The sequence below is a fragment of the Micropterus salmoides genome, unplaced genomic scaffold, assembly GCF_014851395.1.
Source record: "Micropterus salmoides isolate LMB-PRFRI ecotype aquatic unplaced genomic scaffold, ASM1485139v1 Ms_hic_scaffold_21, whole genome shotgun sequence".
NCBI classification, from domain to species: Eukaryota; Metazoa; Chordata; class Actinopteri; order Centrarchiformes; family Centrarchidae; genus Micropterus; species Micropterus salmoides.
Genome location: NW_024041262.1, coordinates 17658591 through 17683469, shown reverse-complemented (window position 1 = coordinate 17683469; position 24879 = coordinate 17658591). Strand labels below are relative to the sequence as shown.

Here is a 24879-nt window from a genome sequence, read left to right as displayed (position 1 = left end):
TGTGACCATGTTAGCAGAGTACAGACTGCTCTGTGTGTGAACTGAGACACTTCTCAGATTGCTTGCATAGACTCTGAGGGTAGAATGGGGTGGGGTCGGGGGGCAGCCAGGAGACGGAGGAAATTCAGGCCTCCGCTCCAAACCCGACGACTCCAGTAATTTCAGAGCCCTCCCACGCCAGCAAGTGCTGTTGGCATGGCTGCCCACAAGGGAAGGAGAGTGATGAAATGTGGGGAAAGCACGTGCCTTGGCGTGTAAGGCCAAGGGGCCTCCACATGGACCAATGCTCCACACATAGAAGGGAGGGAATAAATAACTGACTGCTGTCAAAACAAGTGCATGTTTCCATGGATAACGGTGCATTTGGGGCTGCAGGTGTGTGGCGTTGTCTGGTCAGCTGACCCGCCATTTCCTGTCAAACAGGAAGAGCCAAATGAGTGGAGATAAAAGCTCAAGGTAACACACAGCTGGCAGTTGTTAAGGTGGCTAAATGCAGGTGTGCTACATGAGCAGCAGTGTGCGTGCCGTGTAAGAGGAGCCTAACCCAAACAGATGGCATAAAAACCTATATGAATGTTGGCTCAGAAACACACTGCAGCAGTGTGTGTATACTCTGCAAAGATGTAGAACAATCTCTCATTTCTAAAAATGTCTTACTTTATTTTAAATTACATTTCATAATCACTCCAACAAATGGAATTAAAACATTGCAAAAAAGGAACCAATTAAAGTAATTAATCTCGTCAATGACACATTTAAAAAAGATTAAAATAAAATCACAATTTTGTTGGATTTGGTTACAAAGGCAACCTTTGCGCAAATGAGGCTCCCACAATAACGTGAGCACTGGATCCTAGAGATTGGGCAGGACACATTTAACTGAGAGCCACATTCTCCTCTTCATGTAGCATGTGTCTGTCTCCTCACATATGACACATTCTGCAGGGCTTTGCGTCCCTCAGGTGTCAGTTAGCATAAGATGAAAATGAGATCATGAGCTTACTGGCCTGTGGTTGTTTAAGGAGTGGAGAGAGGTAAGGGTGGGGATAATCTCGTAGACAGTCAATCATGCTCTGGTATGACACCAGAAGCCAATATTTGAAGATAAACATCTAGCTGAATTATGTTGTGAATTAACTAAACTCAGAGGGAATGACATTTACAGCAGAACTGGCAAGTTTGGAACTATTTTTACGGATTAGTTGACAGTAGAAAAACAGTAGCTAGCTGCTGTGTGCTGTACTTAGGTGAGCTAAATGCAAATGGTTTGCATTGCTAACATGCTCACAATCACAATGCTAACATGCTGACGTTTAGCAGTAATAATGCTTACCATGTCCATCATCTTAGTTTAGCTAGCATATTAGCATGCAAACATTTGCAAATTAATACAAAATGCAAAATACAGCCATTGGAAATTACTTTTGCAACTTCATAAACCAAACTATTGGACATATTGAAATGTTTTACCTTATTTATTTTTATTTGATCAATTAGTTTAAGCAATGAATCAATGCATAATTATATTCTGTTGATTGACTGAAGCAAATAAGTGCCTAATCCCTTTAGGACTAACAGTGTTTACTTGAGATTAAGTCCACTTAAAGATTGTCAACAGAGAGGTTACTGCGGTCATGTAAAACAGTGAGAAACAACGCTGATCACAATTCAGAAAAAAAGTACAAAGATCACAAATTGATGTGCAAATAACACCTTCACTCAGTCAAAATTTTAGTGTATCAAGTCTGTCAAGACTGTCCTGTGTCAGTGAGGGCATACATGACCAGACATGTCTCCTGAAATGAGGTCATCTCTATTATTTGAAAAGTAATCTTTCTTCGCAGTCTGCAGTCGCAGTGACGGAATCAATGCGCTACACTCCAGGAGGAATATCACTGTTTACAATCATGGCAGCCTGCAGAGGTAAACTGCTGCTAATGTGCAACATGTGTGAAACGGGTGGATGACCTCGGGGCAGCCAGAGAGGTGTGGTTATAAACCAGCTAGCTCTGGGGCATGTGTCTGTTTGTGTCTGACACCTAGTGATGATGAACCTACCGAGAGGAGCTGCTGAAAACTGTGGCCTACACCCCTCAGAATTACTGCACTCCCATGAACTGGAGGAAAAAAAAAACCTAGTCAAAGCCAAGTGAATTCATTTGAGAGTAGTCAAATACATTTACTTTAATAGCTCCATACAAGGCCAACAGGCAGCAACATAATGGATAAAACACTGCGTCAAACAATGTGTAAGCTGTTGGAAAACTGGGTACCAGCTGCTAGTACTTTGCCGTGTACATTAATATTATTTCCCCAATCAGAAAAAGGAGTGGTACAACCAGCTCAGACACAGTTTCATAATACTTTGTAGCATTTCATTACCTTTAATTGCCCAATAACATTCAAGCTTGTGTCAGCTAATGGTGAAGTGAACCAGAAAGACCTCAATGAATCACTTGGCAATGGGCTTTTGTTCTTGTTGAATCTATTTGGCGCACTGAAACCTTGAGGCCAGCGATGGAGGATCATTTGTTTTTCGCCCCACTTCCAGAGGCTTCATTGATCCAGCTGGCCCAATAACCATTTTTTTCCCTCCTCGATCATTTTATTTAACCTCACTGTAGACACTGAAGTGAATGCGCTATGGCTTATGATTGGCTATTAACAATGTCACAGTGACGGGGCAATCCCTAGCAGAGGCGACTTACAGACAAGTAAATAAAGATAAGCAGTTGTAAAAATTAGCAAATGCAGAGAGATTACTGTTTTCAACAGCTCAGAGACTACTAAAATAGCTTTATTAATATAATTTGCTTTTTAATAAGCTTGTGCAACTATATTACCCATATATAATAGGGTACTTACATCAATTAGTGTATGTTAAAATGCACTTCAGCTACATTCCAACTGCGTATTTCCAGTTTGACTACTAACTATCTTCATGTATAGCATCTTAATTAATTTGACTGTGTAACAGTAGTCTGAGCACACAGGACTACCTTTCCTTTCAAACTGTCAGTCAGCAGCTGGTTACAGGCACATTCGTGTCATCTTGAGGTATCTTATCTATGGCAATCATGTACTGACAAATGCACAGTGCAGCTCTAAAGTACTCAAAACTATCTTTTGCAGACCTGGGTAATAGCTCTGCAAATTGCATCCTAGTTTGTTTTACACTATGTGGAGCACCAGATGGGTGGGTGTTTCCCATGTCTGACAGTTACAGGTTAGACAGTATTTGGAGTATATTTTAGTTTTGTACTGTTTTGACATTTTACTTGAATAAGCTCATTGCCGTACACCCTTCCCACTGGAAACAACACTTAGAGCTATATAAAAAATACTACTGGCTACCAGCCTCTATCACCCAGGGTCACAGTAAGTGAAGAGTTTCCAGTGCCCACTGCCTTGTATTCAGTGCCTCTGATCAAGGATCATGTCCACAGCCTGGGCCAGGTTGTCCACAGTGCCGTCTGCAGTCACCGTTGGGTGCCTCTCATCACTGGGCCTGAGGGAAGACAAGCAGGAGCACACGCTTAAGGACACGCAGCACAGGAACAAACAGTAAACAAGAAGGACTAGCAATTGATGCTATCAGCCACATTAACAATACTGAATGTATAAACTGGAACAGAGCAGGCCATGATGGTCTAAGAAGACTCAGGAAAGGAAAAGCTCGAGCAAGCGCAATTTCTCTGGTTTAAGCTTGAGGGGAATGTTTAGGAAATAAATCTGTCTGTGTCTTCTCAGAATGATCATAAGAGCTCACTTATGATCAACAGCGATGTATTAAAAATTAATGTTTTCCAGTGAAGTTTTGCTGCATTGACATCTTCACACTTAAAGGTGTCTGTGCAGCTGCTTGCCAAAAGCCCTTGCAGAGCAGAGCAGTGCATGTTTTCTGTCTCGATCACCAGCTGTCACACAGTGTTCCAGACTTTCCTAATATGTCTGAAGGCAACTAAAACAGACCAACTGGGGTACTTTAATGAGAACTGCAAATTACAAAAATACACAGTTTCTTAAAATAAAACCAAGAAAATAATTTGGTGATTTGGTGAAAGGATGCAGTTGCACAATTAATCTAAAAGGTTGTAAAAGTAAGAGTAAAAACCCCCACACAAAATTAAGTTTATTTTTACCTATCCAAACCTTGATGGGATGGCAATGTCGGTCCACCACTTTGGTAGACTGAAATATTAATATATAACAAATATTAGATGGATTGCCATGAAATTTAGTACAGCTATCCATGTTGCCCAATGGATAAACCCTAATGACCTAGTGATCCCCTGACTTTTCGTCCAGCACAACCAGCAGGTCAAAGTGTCCCTTTCCACACAGAAAGGCCTGGGAAGACCAAGGTTCGAACCCCAGACCTTCTTGCTGTGAGGTGACAGTGCTAACCACTGCACCACCGTACCACCCCATGTGAAGTTTGGCTTCATGGAAAAATTCATAAAGACAAAAGGTCACAGGCCAAAAAACATCATAAATCACTGACCAAACATCCTAATTTTGTCTCAACCCGGTTGCCTAAATAGTGGAAAGTCCATAGAAGGCATGGGGCCAGCTTCGCCCATCTCCCCCTGGCTGCTGCCATTGTTTGGCTCAGGACCTACTGAAGGATGCAGATATGGCTGTTTAATCAGCTGGTAGGGGAAATGTGATCCATTTGGCGTAGCACCAGGCCCAGGCCGGCATGCAGGACCCTTTTCCTCCCCATCACATCAAAAGACAGAAACGCCCCCTTCATTCATCTGCAGGACTGCCTAGGACTCCTGCTCATTTAAGAAGTGATGCCTATAGATCCCCACTCCCTGGGCTGCCTTGACTAGGCTCTGTGTGCTGCCTCTGTTCCCCAGTCACGGGTTAGAGCTCCAGATGGGGAGGCTTTGTCTGGCCCTGGGTGTGCGGCAAACACCACCATTAATCCTGCCCTCTGAGGGCTTGCAGAGTACCATGGCAAATATTTGTGAGCCGCCCAAGTGTAGCGGCTGAAAGAAGAGGCCGGGGTGGGTGGAGGGGGGGAGGAGAGGTGTTGAATACTGAAGCTGCGGTGAATACGGAGAAGCGGTGCCATGTGTTTACGCATGTCTGTCAGCCCCCAGTACTTGGGTTATGTGAGCCGGTTCACTAATGGTCCGGGTGTTATGTCTCCCGTGCTGGCCTACTCCCACACCCTTTTTTGCCCTGAGGACTGATTGAGTTCACGCATGCACATAAAGGCACAAACACACTAGCAAGTTAGTCACATGGCTCTTATGTTTCAAGCAGTGAAGCCAACAGCATCGACCACACTGTCTCTCCAACTTGATTGCTTCTTTAAATCTCCCATGGCCTCAGTTTCAGTTATGCATGCATGTGTGTGTGTGTTCATTTTACTGCTTTCCTTCCATTTCCATAAATAATGAAGCAGTAACCAGGTCAATGTGACCATGCAAAATTCAGCACAACGCAGCTAGTGTTACTGGTGAGGTAATCTGCAGCTCCGTGCGTGTCCTTCAGGTCAATGGAATATCAATACACGTGAAGAGATAGGTTTGGTCCCTGAGCCTGACGAACACTGCTCAGCCTTCACATAGGGGTGAGGTAGGCTATTAAGTAGGAGGTGGGAAGCAGCCAAGAATTTAGTTCAACACAGCTGTCAACAAGCTACACCAAAAAACTTCACCAGAAAATTAGTAAATGATTTCAAGGTTTGGGGCTTATGGGCAAAGCTTTCATTTTTAAGTGGATTTGCTGCTTTTTTTGTTTTTTTAAAAACGCTAAAAATGTTTATTTAGGTTTTATGGTGGGTTACCACAGACCTTGTTTATTCCGATTAAATCGGACCCTGGACTGGTTTGTTTGGGCTGGTGTGAGCGCCGGACTCGAACTGTGGTGCGGACCAAACAACCGCACTCTAGTTTGCCTTGAAGGGGTGGTCTCAGACGGCTGTCAAGGGAACTCTGGAGCGGTTCGAACACCATTCAAACCAATCACAGGAAGCTGCCATTGTATGTGTCATTTAAAAATAGCACTTATTTATTATTACTGTACTATTTATTGCATTATTGTTGTCTTTTTTAACATTTCATATTTTTAAAAATACATTTTATTACAAAGTTGCTTTGGTGTTTGGCACAAACAATAAACACATTAAGAGGAAATACAAAGAAAGACAGTACTAAGGTGAGCTTAGGGAGAACAGAAACCTCCCTTTGAACATAAAGGCAAATGCGCGCTTGATCTTGATTTTCAATATGAATATAGAGAATACAAAAAGTACGATCAACAACGGAAAGCACTTTAATAAAATACAACAAATACATACTATATACAATAATAATAATAGGCTAATGGTTATAATATGTAATATTTTTCTTAATGAAAGGTTGGCACCTTTTGATATATTTAACTTTTTTTTATGTATGTAGCAGGTAGGGTTATATATGCATTAATTAACACATTCAAGGAGATACATATGGATTCAACCAGAAGCAAACTTTTTTTGTTCCCTGTTTCACTGGTTCACTTTGTATAACAAATGCAAAGATGTTGTGGTATGATCTATGATAAGACTGTACGATGCAGAGTTTCTTCCTCGAAATGCCTGAATTATTAAATTATTTAATACCCGCTGTCTTACGAGGCTTTCATGTGTGTGACCCTCTAAATATATGCGATATGATATACGCTCCAGACCAACACCAACATCAACCTGACACTGCTCCATGATCTAAGATAAGGTAGAAAGTTTGTTGTTGTCTTTTTACTTGGTGACTTATGACCAACAATCAATCAATATTTCCACCACATGGCTTTTGTTTACAGGTGGAAAATTTGAACAATGCATCATCCTTTGGTGTGATTCAGGACACAGACCTTTAAATGTGAACCATGGGTGTGAACCCGCCCTTAAACTGCTCACTGGCCGAAACAAGCAGTTTCAAGACCTTTCACGTTTCACCTTGCGATCTGGGAACTAGCATTTTGTCACTACTTTTTCAGTTTTTATACTCTAAATTCCAATAAACTCTGTAATATAGTCAAACCTTTAAATTCTGAACACAGAATGTGTATTTTCCTTCTCCTATATTTTTTGTGCGTGTGGCATTTCTGCTTTATTTGACAGCAACAGAATAGACAGACAGCATAGACGAGGGAGGGAGAGGGGATAACAAGCAGCAAAGAGCTTTGCTTCCTGATTATGTATTTTATGTGACTGGTTCATTTTTGTAGGTTTTTCATACAACTCTATAACTTAAACCTTCTCTTTGCAAACAACAAATCACCTATCATATCAGTCAACAAATTATCTGAATCATTTTTAAGAACAGGTAACATTCTGTACACATCTAATCCCCTACAACAGCTATGACATGACAGTGGATTAAACAGTGCAAACTGGACACAAGAACATGGGTATCGTGTATATGCTGCTCAAGCAATATAAGATTATAGTAGCTTAGAGTGTCATATGGAAAGAAATATAACATGATACTTGGCTATATACAACACGGAGATACATTTTTATAAGTACAGGCCATGCCTCCATGAAATGAAAGTAGATACGAATGACTCATACAGAGAGTGTACTTGTGTGTGAAAGTCAGCTGTATGTCAAAGACAGAAAAAGATGAGGTACGATGCAGAAATAAGGAGGGGGGGGGTCGTCACGTTAGCTGACCGTGGGGTGAAAGGCATGACAACCTTCCCATTGGTTAATGCTTAACAAACTAGTACAAACACAAAGATGTGCACAGAAGGAAGCAAAACTGTCTCACATGCATCAAACTGCATCAAGTTTTCATGATGTTATTTCCCCTGTGTAAAATCCCTGTGGGTACGACTAGATACTAACACACAACCAAGCTTTCTCCCCTCCCCCTGACAGAATAGAAGGTTTTCAACTGCATGTGTTTTCTGCTCTTCTGGTCTTGGCCTTGAGGGTAAGAAAGTGGTCACAGTTTGACTGTCTCTCTTATAAATAAAAGGTCATGGGAGAGATAGCGAGTGGTGGCGTTTCAGGATCCTCAAAAATAGGACAAGCACACTCCTACCAGTTGAGATGTTCCAGCCTGGTTTAATCATCATCATCCACTTGAGCTTCACTTTTCCTCTCTCTTTCCTCTTTTACCTGATATCTGAAGAACCACAAGACATTGATAACTCCCTTGAAATAATACAGCTGCAACCTCTTATGAAAAACAGCCTAACTGAACTGGGGAAACCACCATGTTATGTGCATGTTATGGCAACAGAAATGACAGATGCTAAGCTGGAGCCTTCACATCCTCTGCTGAGTTTGTGGCCATGTAGCAGCCGTTATCACTTCACTGTACAAAAGGCTGTATAATGTTGAGTCATGATCAGTAAACAGCTGCGGTATTTTTTTTCTTCATACTTCACACATATTAACGGTTCTTTCCAATCGAGCAGGACACAAAGGGGATTCCCTGTTTGCAGCATGAAGAGCCTCTTGATTTTTTCCATCCTGTGGCTCTCTGAAAACCCTCCTGTGACTAGAAAATTGTTTGTGAGTGGATGTGTGTGAGCGAAAGAAAGAGAGAGATAGAGAGAGAGAGAGAGAGAGAGAGAATCCTGAACTGTCAAATCCACCCACTGGAAACTTTCTGTCCTTCCCAACCACAAACACATCTGACCATATCAACCATAAACCTTTATTTTCTGTCCTGTGTTTTTGCAGGTTTTATTTCCTTGACTATACACTGCACAATTATTAAGCAAATTGTATTCCTCAGGATTCATTTTATTGTTGAACAAACACAATGGTCGATTTTGGTCAATCCAAAATATAATTGAACCTCAAACCTGAAAGTTTAACTAAGAAAAAGTGAGTTTTGCCATGCCATGAAAATCTTAATTTTTAGAAGTGTAACAACACAAAATGACAATTAAATAACGTTTTTGGCAAAGATTTTTAGTGATCAACGTAGCCACCCTTCTTTTCAGTAACTGCCATGAACCTTCCATCCATGGAGTCTGTCAGTTCCTTGATCTGTTCATGATCAACTTTCATTGAAGCTGCAACCACAGCCTCCCAAATGCTGTTCAAAGAGGTGTATTGTCTTCTTCAACTGTAAACAGAGAAGTTTTAAGAGCCTATAAGGACTTTGCTGTAAATCTCACGTTTGAGAAGGGCCTACAAGTTCTCAATAGGATTTAAGTCAGGTGAGGAAGGGGACCAAGTCATTACTCGGGCTAGCCAAGCAGTGGAGTACTTGGATGCATGTGATGGAGCATTGTCCTGTACAAAGATCATGGCCTTCATCTGTCCCCAAAACCTTTGAAAAATCTGTCTTCAGGATAATGGGTTCCTTAATTTAATGATAATACTACTACTACTACTACTGTTTTTTTGCAGTTAATGTGCGCCTTTTCTTCTCCATGCGTTTTTTGCGCCCCAGTTAACTATTCACGAAACAGCCTCTCCACTCAATTAGGAGTCACCCAAGCTTGTATTGGGAAGCCAACAGGATCTCCTTTCTTCACTGTTTCCAGTGTGAATTGTATCTGAGCCATCCACACACTCAACGTCCCCCCACCCCACCGCACCCCCACACACAGGCACATTCACCTTCAGTAGACATGTATGGTAATAACAAGGGGACAAGAAAGTGTAATTCCACAACTACTGCCATTTTGATCTCATTAGTGTGCAACGAGAAGAATTCCACAGATAGTTGATTTGATGGTGTGATGTTCAACAAAATGTTTAATTTGAAGTTTAGTTATTTCAAGAGTGTTGCATCCGTCAGAAAGGCACTTTACAATTTTTGACTTTTCAGTGTCAGTTAAATCTCTATTTTTGGCCCATTTTACCTGAAGTAAATGAAGCCGCCTTATAATCATGCACACCTTGATATTAGGTGTGATTCACTTTTGCCACAACCTACCTTATTACACAAATAAACATCCCATTCAAATGATTAACTATAATGAGCATTCAAGTTTATATGGTTTGGAGTTGGAAATTGTGCACTGAAATAATGATTCAATCAGAACACTTACTTGCCTACTAATTGTGCACGCAGTGTAAATCTTGTAGATCACAATTTCAAATGCATTGATGTATACTTTTAGATTTTCTAAATTATTTGTTCTTCTTTTCAGACAGCCATTGATTTCCATTAATGTATGAAAATAAGTACCAGACTCTTGAAGCATCCTCTCGATCAGTGGTTCCCAAGCTTTTTTGTCAGACCAACCCCACCGCCTTATCAGATGAGCAGTACAAGTACCCCTTCATCATCATCACCCGTCATGTTCCAAATATGTTCTTATGAATGGATATCTTATAAACTGGATGTTGCTTCACACTATCAATTAGTGATATTGTCAAAGTAATTTTTTTTTCATACAATTTATTTTTAAATGTCTAGGTTGGAGTTGGTTTGGAGTGGCAGAAGCTGGACGTTTCAACCCTTTATCCCACACTTGTAGCTAACCAACGTCCTCCTGGATTTTCATATATGTCTATATCTATTTATAATTGATGGGCATAATTGTCTATACTGTAATTTCAGTATGTTGGTCTATTCCGTACACACGGCATCTATTGCATGTCTGTCTGTCTGTCTGTCCTCAGAGAGGGATCCCTACTCTCTTCATGTGGTTGGTCAGTCCCTAACTTTGAGAAAAATAAATGGAGATTTAAAATTGGATGAGGTGGATTACACAACTCAAGCAAGTTTCAAGAGTGTGCTGATATATTTTTATATGTAAAACAAGAAAAGAAAGGAAACCAGTGGAAAAATACAATCTGAAAAACGAGTGTGATGATGTGCAAGTTTTCATGTAAAGAACACAGAGTTTGTGTCACATTCTACCTGTTTTAGTTTAGCACTCTGAGTTTTGGTCAGTTGATTATCTGTTATGTTATTTTGGTCTGTTGTGTTTTGGGGTTCGGTTTTGTCAGTTGTCCTGTGTCCAGTCTGTCTTTATGGTGAGCTCTGCTGTTTTGTTGTCCGTTTGGTTCTGTGTTAATATGTTTTTGTTCTGTTGTCCTAGTCTGTTGTCTGTTGTCCTGTTATCTTGTCTCCCTTATCCACTCTGTGTTCTTGATTCTAAGATTTGAGTTTTGCATCTATATTTCAGTTCTGTTGAGTTTAGTTCACTGTGAGTTTACTTATTGATCAGTTTGGTATCTGTTATTTAGTCTGGGTTATTATTTACCTACTTATTATCTGTCAGCTAGTTTTTAGTGGTGTCTTGGTTGTAAATAACCCAGTATGTGTATTTTCCTTATTTCCATTCTGTTCCTTGTTGAGTGTTGTCCTGTTTCCTGGTTCCCCTTTGAGGGAACTCGAACTGCGTCGGTGACGACACTATGGGAACGCCTCTGGGCGTGGCAGAGCTGAAATCATGAATGAAACTACTCCAATCCTATTGGCGTTGCTAGAATGGTAGCGTGTGACAGCGTAACTGGAGGCGTATATAAGCACGCCGGCACACGGGACACATTAGCTTTTTTCTATTCAGCAGGCACTCTGGCATGTTCGAGACTACTCAGAAGAAAAGCAACCACGAGAGGAAGTTTTCTAGATACCTGGAAGGAGAAGCAGAGGAGATGGCTGGTCAGCAGTTCAGGCAGTGTGTTTTTCCATGCCCGCGTTACATCACAGCTGGGGACACTCATGCCCTGTGTGTTTCCTGTCTGGGGATGTCGCATGCCCAGGCAGCTCTCGAGGGGCCTGCTTGCGGCCATTGCTTGCGGCTCTCTTTTCCGAAGACGGCCAGATGCGCTCTCCCCGTGGCTCGGGCCCTGCGGTCACTGAGACAGTGCGGCGGCTTCGGTCATGGGGCTCCCAGCGCGGCATCTCCGAGGGCATCGGGACTGCCAAGGCTTTTTCCCGTTCCTCGTCTGCTGGCTCCGACTCCCCTCTTTTCCGTTCAGGAGCCCGCTTTTCGGCTTCTCCCACTCGAGGTGTGAGCCTGGAGAGGCTGCGGCTGTCCGGTTCTGAGGAGCTGGATGTGCTCAGCATTATGGAGGAGGAAGACTTCTGGGAGCCGGATCAACGTCATCAGTCAGCGCCCAGCCATGGCGCTGCCTACCAAGCCATGTCGCGTGACATCTGCTCTGGTGGGCAAGGCGTACATGGCGGTGGGCCGGGCTGGTGCGAGTCTGCACACGATGGCGGTTTTGCAGGCATACCAGGCCAACTTGCTGAAGGACATGAACTCGGGAGGGGGCCCCTCAGAGGAGGACATCGCTGAGCTCCGCAGAGCTAAAGATTTGTCACTCCGAGTCACAAAGGAGACGGCCCGCGCCATTGGCCGCTCCATGACGCCGCTGGTGGCCACAGAGCGGCACCTGTGGCTCAACCTGTTGGGCATCCAGGAGAGGGAGAAGACCTTCCTGCTCGACGCGCCGGTCACGACCTCTGGCCTGTTTGGCGAGGCGGTGGACGCCGTCGTCAGCAGGTTTCAGCATGCCAGGACGCAAGGGGAGGTGTTCCAGCAGTCCCGTGCTGGTTTTGGTCCAGGATGGTGACGGCTGCAGAGAGGCGGTCCCAGTCGTCGTCCAGCTCCTACCGCCAGAGCCAGAGGCAGAGTGTCGCTTCTCCTGGTCCCCCTCAGCGCACCCGGGACTCGAGGCGGCGCTCTCGCCCACAGCCCCCCAAGACAACGGATCTGAGGACTGTTCTTCAGTCTCGCCAGGGTTGGGGGAAGAGGTCCAATTGCGTCCAATTTTAGATCTGCGGTCCCTGAACCAATCTCTGAGGAGATTCAGGTTCAAGATGCTCACCATCCCCGCCATCGTCAGCCACATCCAATCCGAGGATTGGTTTGTCACGATAGATCTGCGAGACGCATATTTCCACATCTCCATCCGTCCCTCTCACAGGAAGTTCCTGAGGTTCGCCTTTGGGGGCGTGGTGTACCAGTATCGGGTTCTTCCATTCGGCCTAGCACTCTCTCCTCGCACGTTCCTAGCACTCTCTCCCCGACATGCATGGATGCAGCTCTGGCCCCGATGAGGCTCCAAGGCGTCCGCATACTGAACTACATCGACGACTGGCTCATTTTGGCTCAGTCTCGGGAGTTAGCGGTTCGGCATCGAGCTGTCGTCCTCACCCACCTTCAGCGTTTGGGGCTGCGGCTCAATGCGAAGAAGAGCGCGCTGACGCCCGCCCAACGGACTACGTCAATCGCCACGTCCTTGTCAGGACCGACAACACAGCAGTGGTGACCTATTTGAATCACCAGGGGGAGCGACAGGGGGACATATATCCCGGGGACCCAGAATCAGGGAGCAGACCTGCTGTCGAGACAGGGGCTGAGGCCCGGGGAATGGAGACTCCACCCCGAGGTGGAGTTATTGTGTGAGAGGTTTGGCCCTATAGACGTGGACCTGTTTGCGCCTCAAGAGGAAACCAAGGAAACCAGGCCAGGAGAGAAGGGATGAGGAAATATGCTTTTAGAGACGTTCTTTCCTCCAAAGTGTCACATGAAGTGATGTCGTTTCCGAGGCAGTTGATCACAGCTGGATCAGCTGTCAGTCGGCTCTAACAGCTGTAGAGACTTTTGATGGAGTTTGTGTCTGCACACATGTGCGCTGTTCTGATACTACTAAAGTCTCAGTTATCAGTGCAGAGCAGTATGATTCTCTCTGTAGCCGTTACCTGTTTAACAAACACCTGCACATGAATAATTACAGGTTTCTGTGTACTGCTCAGAGGCACAGGATTATTTCTACTGGCAAAATGCATACATTATCTGTATTTATATTTATTGATTCTGATTGTGAATTCGTTATTGAATAACCCAGAATATGATGTATTGGGATTTATTAGGCTAAAGGTTTAAGAGAAATTGAAATTATGTAACTCTAAGTCTATGCTCAGTTTTAGGCTTTCAGTTTATTTCCTCTTCTGATATCCTTTAACACTAGACTATAGGCTACATTAAATTTATGCAAGTCACATCACTCGTCACTGATTGATCACTTAGTTAAATCATAGCAATTTGACGCTTTTTTTTTGAGCACATCGGCTTTCATTCACACTTTCATCAGCTGATTTTACTCGCGGAGCCGCAGGCTGGTTTCATCAGATGCAGTAGGTGAGATCGGCTGGATGAGCGGATTTATTTTCCTTTGCTTGCCTCATTAGAGACTTAAGTGCAGTTTAGTGACTTGTCCGACTCCTAACTCGTTTACTATGTTTTATAGTCGTCTATTTGGACTAAAGGACCAGCCTCACGTGTGACTGAATATACATAACGATAAATGATGTAAAAAGTGTTTCTTGCTGACAGACTCTCTGACTCTCTCTGACTTTAATTGTCTCCATAATAAAAGTTGATGGGAGAAATAAAAGAAAAATAAAATCATTCTAATAACCTAAATGAAGAAAGTTGTGTGTGGGGTTTTTGTTGTTCAGACCTACAATGAACTCAGATTTTAACTAGACAGTGAATTATAAAACAAATCAAATATAGCCTAACACTTTGCAGTAATGCACTTGAGTTTAATGTTATCTGTCCTGTCCTGTATTACATCAGTCCGATGAGCTGCAGCATCCAATCAATATAACGGCTACCCAATAAGGGGTTGTGTCGGTCAAAGACTTTCGCTCATAGCTCCTGAGAGCTCCTCCATCCTCGTTCCTCGCTCCTCGGAGTGCAAATAAGAGCTTTGGGACGGCCTGCAAGATGGCGGAGCGGAATAACTTCCGGTTCAAGCGAGGATCGAGGAAACGACAAATTAGAGACTTGAGAAGCACCCACTGTTTTCCCTGCTGTCTCTCTGCTGGCCTGCCTCGTTAGCCTTGAACTCTGTCACCTGTGTTGCTCCCGCCCTGCTCTTTAGTCCCTGTGTATATATTCCTGGTGTTTCTGTTCAGTCTCTGTCTGGACATTGTAGTGTGAATACTCTGTTGTGTCGTGTGATGAGTGTTCTGCCTGATTTGGAGTTTGCCTGCCTCCTACCTGTAAGCCATATTGCTTTTGTGAATAAAAACCCCTGAACTTAATCTCTGCTCTGGTGTCTTGCATTTGGTCTCTCACCTCCTCTGTGCTCACCCACAAACTTGTGACAGTTTGTAGTAATTTATGGCTGCACTGACCTATAGGATGTACACTCACCTAAAGGATTATTAGGAACACCATACTAATACTGTGTTTGACCCCCTTTCGCCTTCAGAACTGCCTTAATTCTACGTGGCATTGATTCAACAAGGTGCTGAAAGCATTCTTTAGAAATGTTGGCCCATATTGATAGGAGAGCATCTTGCAGTTGATGGAGATTTGTGGGATGCACATCCAGGGCACGAAGCTCCCGTTCCACCACATCCCAAAGATGCTCTATTGGGTTGCGATCTGGTGACTGTGGGGGCCATTTTAGTACAGTGAACTCATTGTCATATTCAAGAAACCAATTTGAAATGATTCGAGCTTTGTGACATGGTGCATTATCCTGCTGGAAGTAGCCATCAGAGGATGGGTACATGGTGGCCATAAAGGGATGGACATGGTCAGAAACAATGCTCAGGTAGGCCGTGGCATTTAAACGATGCCCAATTGGCACTAAGGGGCCTAAAGTGTGCCAAGAAAACATCCCCCACACCATTACACCACCACCACCAGCCTGCACAGTGGTAACAAGGCATGATGGATCCATGTTCTCATTCTATTTACGCCAAATTCTGACTCTACCATCTCAATGTCGCAACAGAAATCGAGACTCATCAGACCAGGCAACATTTTTCCAGTCTTCAACTGTCCAATTTTGGTGAGCTCTTGCAAATTGTAGCCTCTTTTTCCTATTTGTAGTGGAGATGAGTGGTACCCGGTGGGGTCTTCTGCTGTTGTAGCCCATCCGCCTCAAGGTTGTGCGTGTTGTGGCTTCACAAATGCTTTGCTGCATACCTCGGTTGTAACGAGTGGTTATTTCAGTCAAAGTTGCTCTTCTATCAGCTTGAATCAGTCGGCCCATTCTCCTCTGACCTCTAGCATCAACAAGGCATTTTCACCCACAGGACTGCCGCATACTGGATGTTTTTCCCTTTTCACACCGTTCTTTGTAAACCCTAGAAATGGTTGTGCGTGAAAATCCCAGTAACTGAGCAGATTGTGAAATACTCAGACCGGCCCGTCTGGCACCAACAACCATGCCACGCTCAAAATTGCTTAAATCACCTTTCTTTCCCATTCTGACATTCAGTTTGGAGTTCAGGAGATTGTCTTGACCAGGACCACACCCCTAAATGCATTGAAGCAACTGCCATGTGATTGGTTGATTAGATAATTGCATTAATAAGAAATTGAACAGGTGTCCCTAATAATCCTTTAGGTGAGTGTAAGTCCGTTGAACCTTTGACCAAACCCAACATCACAACTGACTGGCCTGTTGTTTGTGTGACCACACCCAACTGTGATGTATTAATCACAGGGTGTGGACAGAGCATGTAGTTATCACCAGCTGTTAACGCAAACATTATTTGCCTGGGTGCAGTTCTTCTTTAATGTTCACTGTAATGGATAACTGAACAAATTTCAAGAGTCTGCAGTTTCCTCTGCAGCACTACATGAGCATACTACCCACAGATTACAATGGGCAATCCTTAAAGGAGAACTCCACAAATTTTACACTTCAATGTCTGTTTACAGGAGTACTACTGCATATGTGAAGAAAATTGCAGAAGCCACAAGGTCCAGAGGAAATCTGCTAAATTGCCTCTAGTGATGCAACGTGAGTCAGCGTTTGTTGGGGCTGACCACAAGTTTGAAAATAAAAAAAATATATATCTAGAGGTGTGGAGTTGTGAGTTTACTAGAACTCTGTAGCCTGCTACTCAGGGCTAGCATCTCAAAGCTACATTAGGTGCCTCTCCTATAACACACCGACTCTCTGATCGAACTGTCGGCGGTCATGTTGCATTGTGGGAAATGCAAGCACCAGATTTTGACAAGAATGCATGGACCAAAAAAGACCATCTCTGGTTCTGTTGCATCGATTTTGATCCTTTCTTAAATTGTCCATTGTTGGTCCTGCAATGTTACAGGAGTGTAATGCTATATTTGGTGGACTACTTGTCTGTGTCTTGCATTAACCTAACCTGGTTCAAAATCAGCTTTATTTGCCAGGTAGGTGTAAACTTAAAGGGAATCTGACTCCGGATTATACATTGCTCACGATGTCCTTACTCATAACAAGCAAGTAAACAAAGAACACTCGTCAAGTATCGGTAAGTTCACCTGATAAGAATATTTCTTGTTTATTTGGCCAAATTCTTCAAGCATTTCACAGCAGTCTTGTCAGTGTTGCGCTCAAAATGCAGTGCTCCGTGTGACCCAGATCTAACCACTCTTTTCACCAGCCTGTTATTATTAGGAGTGCCGCTGATGACTTGCTGAGCCTTCGTTTGTGTGTGTGTATGGCTATATCTCAATGTGTAGGAGTGTTTTGTTAGCAGTGAGGGACTGCTGAGTCACCTGCTTCTGCTACAGAAAATGCAGACAGATATGTGCAACCACACAAACCATTAGGAGAAAAATAGCTCCAGCCAAAAACCAGGCAAGGGCCCAAGTCCCCCCGCCTCCAGCCAAGCAGGCTGTCTTTTGGTAATTGCAAGAGGGATTGGATCCCCATTGAAATGACTAAGGGCCTGTGTTCATGTATTTAAGAGGCAGTGCTATGTTTCAGCCTGCCATCTGGGGGCTTTAGCTCTCTGATTCTCTCCCACTCTCACTCCTTTTCTTTCTTTCTCTTTTTCTCTCTCAGGGGTGGAAAAGTACTGTTGAGGGGCTCAGTGGCCAAGGCCCGGCCAGCTCCTTTGTCTCGCTGTGGGAGTCTAGTCTCACTGTAAAAAAAGCTCTGGTTAATTATTAATATCTCATTGACTTATAACGCACGGCAGGCTTTAGAAGAGCCTGCAGGCAGAGGAAGCTGTCACTCCGGGGTGGTTCGGGATGGTAGGCCAGGCTAGGGCACCCAGTGGAGTGGGTAACCTCTTTGTGCAGTTACTGCCACATCCATCTAGAATCTGTACTCAGTCTGTGGTGCCCAGTTATGTTCCGTTCTCACGTGTGTCTGATTTTATTATTGTATAAGTAAGCACATTGTGTACAATCCTGAGTCAAATTCCTCGCATGTATACACATACCTGACAAGATGTTATAGATTTGAGCATAAATCTCACTTCCCCCTTAATTCTACTTCATTTTAGCTTTTACTTCGCTCAGATTTATCACTAGGTAACGTGTGATCATATTGATCTTTTAACCATTAACAATTGGCAAGACACAAGTTAAAAAGGTACTACACTGAAAACCTATGTTGAGTATCAAATACTAACATCCGGTGTGCCTGAAAGGTATGCTGGCTTGCCCAGTTGAAAATGACAGCAATCTTGACCAACCTGTTGCACTGTTGCAATGAATTGCAACAGTGAGACAGTTATGAAATCAAGTTTTGAAAAGTCAAACCACTACTGCTTCCTTCTGATCTTCCAAAATGTTGTAAAATATACAGCTAACATGCTAACTAACTTTGCTAATGCAAACAATAAACCTTAAAAGCTACTGTAACCACGCTAACAACAAGCTGAGTGGATAAATACTGATAAGTTATGTTAGCCATCTTAGGCTAAATGTATGTTTATCCATATGTTGCATACCGACCATCTGGTGAGTTTTTGGAATATACCGAGCATACATATTACAAAGATGGACATGGAGAAGTGGATTGCTCTGCAGTAGTGATTTGATAAGTCTCTATGGACATAATTGACTATTTTGCCTTGACTCTTGGTCACCAATGGAATCCATTGCAACTATTGTGAACCCAAGTTGAGCTGCTGTCTTCTGTAAGCAAGAGCAAGCCTACAGGCAGTGAAGGTTAGATACTCAAAACTCGTGTTTTTAGTGGAGTATTCTATTGATTGCATGTAAGCAAGTATGTAAATGCTACGAACAGAGAGGCAAAGAAACACAGAGCAGTGTTAGGTGTCAAGCCAACAAGTGCTGGCTGAAGGAGGAAATTGTTCCCAGAACTGATTGTTTACATTCCCCACAAAACTTCTGATTCCAATAAATGGGAATAGCATGAAAACTTATCTTGGTTTCTCAGTTAATTAGCTGAACTGTATGGAATTGTGGTAAGTGCTGCCCTTCAACGCCAAACCGATGTAATCCATCCAAATGTTTATGGTGGCGAGATGCAATAGGTGTTGGAAAGAGCAACCCACCCATCTCTGGACAAGAATGGATAAGGTGGGAGCATGCAGCCAGGAAAGAGATCCAGCCACCAAAACCCAGCTTTTATGTGGTGCATGTTTAAAAAAAAAAAAAAACAAAATAGGGAAATACAGCAGTGGAAATACAAACCTTATGCATCTGTATCTTCCCAAAGGCCATGCTGCTGACTGACAAGGGAGATGCAGAGAACGGCAAGAGAATGGTCCGAGATTAGTGGACAGGACTGAAATGATGGTTAATTAAGAGTGACAGAACCAGTGAATCTGCAAGATATTATGTTACTAAGACAATATGAGATACATGGAATTTTATACATTGATGATCAGCAACAAACCAAACACTGTTGACTCAATCTGCCTGTTTACCTCAAAACAAAACTGAACAGGTCACAGTGCTCCTGATTCAGTTCCTCTGATGATCCGGGGGGACCTACAACCTGCTGTTGTAGACACTATAAAATGCCTACACTCAAGTCTACAGAGAAAAACAGTTCACAGACTGTAAACAGATAGAGTAAAATCACAGAGAAAATGCAAATCAGGCATAACCAGCTAAGACACGACTGCACATTAAATCCAGTTCATAATTGTCTGTCTGATGCATCCCTACAAGGTCTTGAAATGTAAGTCACATAAATTACAGACTCCCTGACTGATGGACACACACTTGGAACCATGTACATTATTATATCCACTGAGGCTATAGGACACCAGTGGACGGCTGAAAGATAACCTAGGCTGAAATACAGTATGTACCTGAGAGCCATCCCAGGGGCAGTGCTCAGTTAATAAAGGAGATTAAGCTGCAACCACAGCCATGCACAGCCGCCCTGTCAAGGTTCAGTGTCACAGATCTGCAAAGGACAAAGCCCATCCATAAACCTAACACTACTGTGCTGAGTCTGGTCTAATGTCTGATAGGCTGTTTATGTCAGAGGGGAAGAGCATCACCTTTCTGTGTGGACACACATAATGCAGTAAAATGTTCACACTTTCCCAGAAAGCCTTTCACTCTGTCATTCAACCTGTATATTTATTCAGGGTGGAGAATTGTTAACGCTCTTTTGCATAAGCGCCCTGTGTTTACAGAACAATAAAAAGAGATGTAATACATGTTATAAACAGTGTTAGTGCAAACGTACAAAGCAGAAACTGGAACAGAAACTAAAAATAAAAACAGACATCGAACCAGCAATGAATAATCAATTTCCAGAGCACACTTTTGAAGTAAAAAAAACTTGCACAACAAACTTGAGACTTGTAAAAATATCTTATTTTAACACAATATAGTGCTAGCAATATTACAGTATTACACAAATCCTGATCAGTATATTGTATTAAGCTGAGCTCTTTCCACGGTGAAAGTTGTACCTCACTCTTATAGTCTGTTTGCTCAGGCTGATGGGACATTTGCTTTCCTAATGAGTAGTCCTTCCTTCTGTTCACTGCACTGGTAATGGCTTTATTTGTATGACTTCATTACGGGGACCAGTGGAAATCTGCTCTGGATATCCCCACTTATCAGTGGTTGTGTGCCACTTTCCCCAGCCTGCTCAGTCAGGGCTGCTGGGAGGGAGGGAGGGAGGCAAGGGAGGGACTCTTGCTGGACACTGGTGACTGATTTCTCTGGACCTGACCTGACCTGGATTGACTGGAACAATTTTTACAGTTTATTGGTGCCAGGAGATATTAAGAAGTCTATCTGTCTTAAGTTGTTAAAAGCTTTCAGTGCCTCCCCCAAACACCCTGTCATTGTACTGTCCAATACCACTGTCTGATGTCTGTAAAGATGACCCAACAGGTAACATTGGAGGACTTCACGATGGCATCAAACCACATTCTTTAGACTCTCATGCCACATTTGTCTTAGACCGGCTGGTTCTAATGACTCTGATTACAGGAGAAGCAGTTACAGCAACTGCTATCAAGATTTGCATACCTGCCATCTGGTAAGAACTGTGAGTTCTAACTGATGTTATTCATTGTTATGTTTTGCACATGGGTTTTTTGCATGAATTTAACACCTTCACTGATAAGGTGTGAGCGACTCACTATACGTTTACTGAGTGTAACACAGCTCACAGCAGCCATAAAAAGCAAACATGGACACTAAAAATCTATAAGCATGGTGGTGGCAGCATGTGGGATGCTCATTATAACCCAGAAAATGAAATGGTTGGCAGGATGACAAATGGAGAGAAAACAATTATTCTTGGTTTTTGTAAATCCTTACCACTAGCAGTGCAAAAAGCAAAGTTTTTAACGTTTATTATTTGATCGAGGATGGCGCCAGCGGCACAGACTCACCTACCATCAGTCCAAGCTGTTTGTTGCCAGAAGCAATTTTGCATTGAGCTGAATGCTAACATGATCCTGCTGACATTTGAAGGCTTACATCCTACAGCCACGTTCCCATTGTATTGTTCAGGCCATGATTACAACAACCAGAGTGGGGAGAAACTTCCAAGTCTGACTGAAGTAACTTTTAATTTAAAACAAGTCAGAGATTATCAGGCATTTCTGGCAGCTACAATATCTCCCAGTTAGCAAAATGAAGTGTCAACAAACCAGTAGCAGAATGGCTGTAAATACACCACTGCTGGCAGTAACATCTGAAGAAGATACAATATTAACACTAATACAATCAATTCAGCTAAACAGAGCTATTATTTAATTGCCTTTGGTTTCACATGCTAACAAACACTAACTAACACAATATAAACTAGCTAATTTAGGCTTGGCCTACATTTATCTGGTGTGACCACAAGGCTAACAATGAGGTATTTTGCAATGATGCATGAAAGCTCCCAAGTTGACATAAGGTGAGGTTTTCCATGTTTTTCCATGTTCTCTAACAAACATGCAACATTAGAATGTTTGTTTTTCTAAACTGCCTGATCTTGGAGTGCAACCCACTTACAGACAGAGAAAACACTGAAGAAAAACTAACCTGCATGGTAATCACATGGCTACTAATCAACCCCCCCCCCAAATCCCCCCAGCAATGCTAGCTTCCTGTGTCGTCCCTCGGTGACTGTCACAGACAGAAAGGGAACGAACCAGGGTGCGGTTTCAGCAAACTGCTTCATAGTTTCTATCATCAGGGACCAAGTCTCTCTGGAGACGTTTAATCTGGCTCGGCCTGCCTGGAAAACAGTTTCCCAACACTCATATCAGCAGTCAAGCGTTGGCCACTGGGAGAGGTTTACAATGTAAACCATTTTGAAGATGGTTGCTGCTGTGTGAAAATGTTTGCTGTGCAGTCTCTGCCAGATTCCAATGGGAATACAATATGGGCTTCCTCTAACTCACTGGCCCTCATTCAAAATACTTATCAATGCCGTGTTGGTATTGGACACATCACTACACTGCTTTCTCCTCAGAAGAATTACAAAAGCCAATACTGAGCCTAAATCAAAAGCACTTAAATCCAACTTCTTTGATTATCACAGACACACAGAGAGACAGACAGCATGCCAAGACTAAAAGGTTCAGAATCTAATTGTGTCTGTAGTAGCACTAGCAATTAAACTGGTTTACAAATAGTTCATGAAGGAACAGCATAACATGAACCTGCTTTCATGAAGCATCAAAGCTATCCGGTTCTGTGTAGATGCAGTTCCTTGAAGAACACAAACATACAGCTTTATCAAAATTATCAACAATATAAATTAGGAAATATCTGTTTGAATACTGAACCTGACCAAGCATTTGGTAGAGATTTTGGATGTGCGACAGTTTTCGATAGCCTGTGGTATAGACAGAATTTGGTATAGTCAGTACTGAGCTTTGATTTGCAGCTTTAATGTTGTAAATTTAAATTTAATGTTGCCATTCAACACATAAGAGCTGTAAGGCTGAGCAGGGGTTAGACTAGAGTGCAGTGTCAGTAGATTGTTCCCATGCAGCTGATTAATAACATGGGTCAGATCCCCACACTTAGTCTAATTTCCATCCATTTTCTTGTGTAGGCCCCTTTTCTAACCTGTTCTACATTAAAGAGCAAACGGTACCCTTGAGGGAAGTGCACTTTTACTCATTATTTAAGAACAAGGGAAAGTTGATTGCTAGCAGAACACTCCCGTATTCCAATTACCCCTATATTACGCCTATAGTATCAATGGCCTTTTCCGGATAGGCACTTCGCTTGGCCGCCGCTCTTGTATATAATCTGCAGGAGCCATCACAATAACATAACAAGCTCATTCATATGCATGTGCCTGATATGAAAAAGTACAGTGAGCAGTTACATGTGCTATCCATCTTTGCTCGAATCATCTGTTTCTGTTATTTACTGTGAATACAGTAACAAAGCAGACAGTGAATACACAAAAAATAGGTTTCTGCTTCTGACAGTTCTAAATTAGGCTGAAAGAATTTTAGGTCGTATGCAGTCCGCGCTGAGTAACAACATGTCAAGTCAAAAGCTTCTTAAAATAAGCTGATATGATTAGATTCTTCTGTGATTTGTATCTTTTTTCCTTCCTGTCTTGTCACCGGGCCTGGGGTCTTTTCTCCAAACTTGAGGCCTGTGCAGCATCTGGTTGACTTGGAAACAGCTGTGTTTTCACAGATCTGACTGAGGGTTTATTGCTGCTCCCAGCAAGCCTGGGTTCACTGCGCCTGTTTGGCTAAAAAATGTTAAATCTCACGTCCTCTCCTCTCTCACAGTCCCACAGAACACTGTTACTGTCACTCTTCCTCTTCTTGTTCTCAGGGAATGTATATGGCATGTATATGTAGGTGTTATGAGGTGTCTATGTTAAATGAGTAACCTCACTTCAGATGCATACAAATGTTATTTCCTGTTACTGGCTGTGGTTCAGAAAAAAATTCATACATGATGCGTCAGTTATTCAAAGCAGGTATTGCAGCAATAAATTCACATACCCCCCCCCCCCCCCCCCCCCAAGCTGCTTCATCCGGCATCTAAGGCTATTTTGTTTCTTACAAATTTGCAATGTTGTCTTACAACTAGGGATGGGGATCGTTAATTTTTCTTGATATTGATACCCTTATTGAGACTGCTTAACGATCCAATTCTTTATTGATACCACTTTCGATACTTTACTATTATTTAGTGATGGTTATTTGGTAAGACCAGACCCAACGGGCATGAGGTAGGCCTGTACGGTATGAGGAAAATATTCATTGTGCGATAACGTTATATATTGACATATCACTTGTGATAAATAAAGATATATTGAAGTGTACATATTGACTGCCTGCTTGTTTTTAATTTAATATTTTAAATACAGCTAAATGTTGTTTCTAGACAACAGCAAAGTTACTCAATAACTTATCTGACATATCACAAGTAGTGAGTGACGTTTAGAAAGAATAACATCAGTCTGTATCAGTCCCTCTTCCTCTCTCGCTGGCTGCAGGTAACGTTACCAGGTAGAAGGAGGAGCAGCTGGTGTGTCTCAGCCAGCAGCTGAGTTTTTTAGACTACAGACCAGTCTGTGCTCCAGACAGACAGTTTTCTATTTAGCTTGTTTTTAACATTTGGCTAATGCCAAGCTAGCGTTAGCTGTGCTTGTATAAAACATACAGGATGAGATACTGAGGACAGAGATGATTAAATTAACCATTTCTACATGTTTAACGTTACCTTACAGACAGGTGTATTGATAAAGTATTGTCTTTTTACTTGCGAAGGTTTTATTGCACG

General features: G+C 42.7%; 1 protein-coding gene across 2 annotated transcripts in view; it reads right to left on the bottom strand.

Moving 5' to 3' along the window:
* Positions 1-1456: 1456 nt before the first annotated feature.
* The window catches only part of LOC119915585 (phospholysine phosphohistidine inorganic pyrophosphate phosphatase), a 33430-nt gene continuing 10007 nt past the window's right edge, over positions 1457-24879 (bottom strand). For both annotated transcript variants that reach the window (XM_038735180.1, XM_038735179.1), the window contains exon 7: positions 1457-3508. In XM_038735180.1, the coding sequence (XP_038591108.1) occupies positions 3415-3508 (94 nt within the window). In that variant the 3' untranslated portion in view covers positions 1457-3414. The remainder of the gene's footprint in view (positions 3509-24879) is intronic.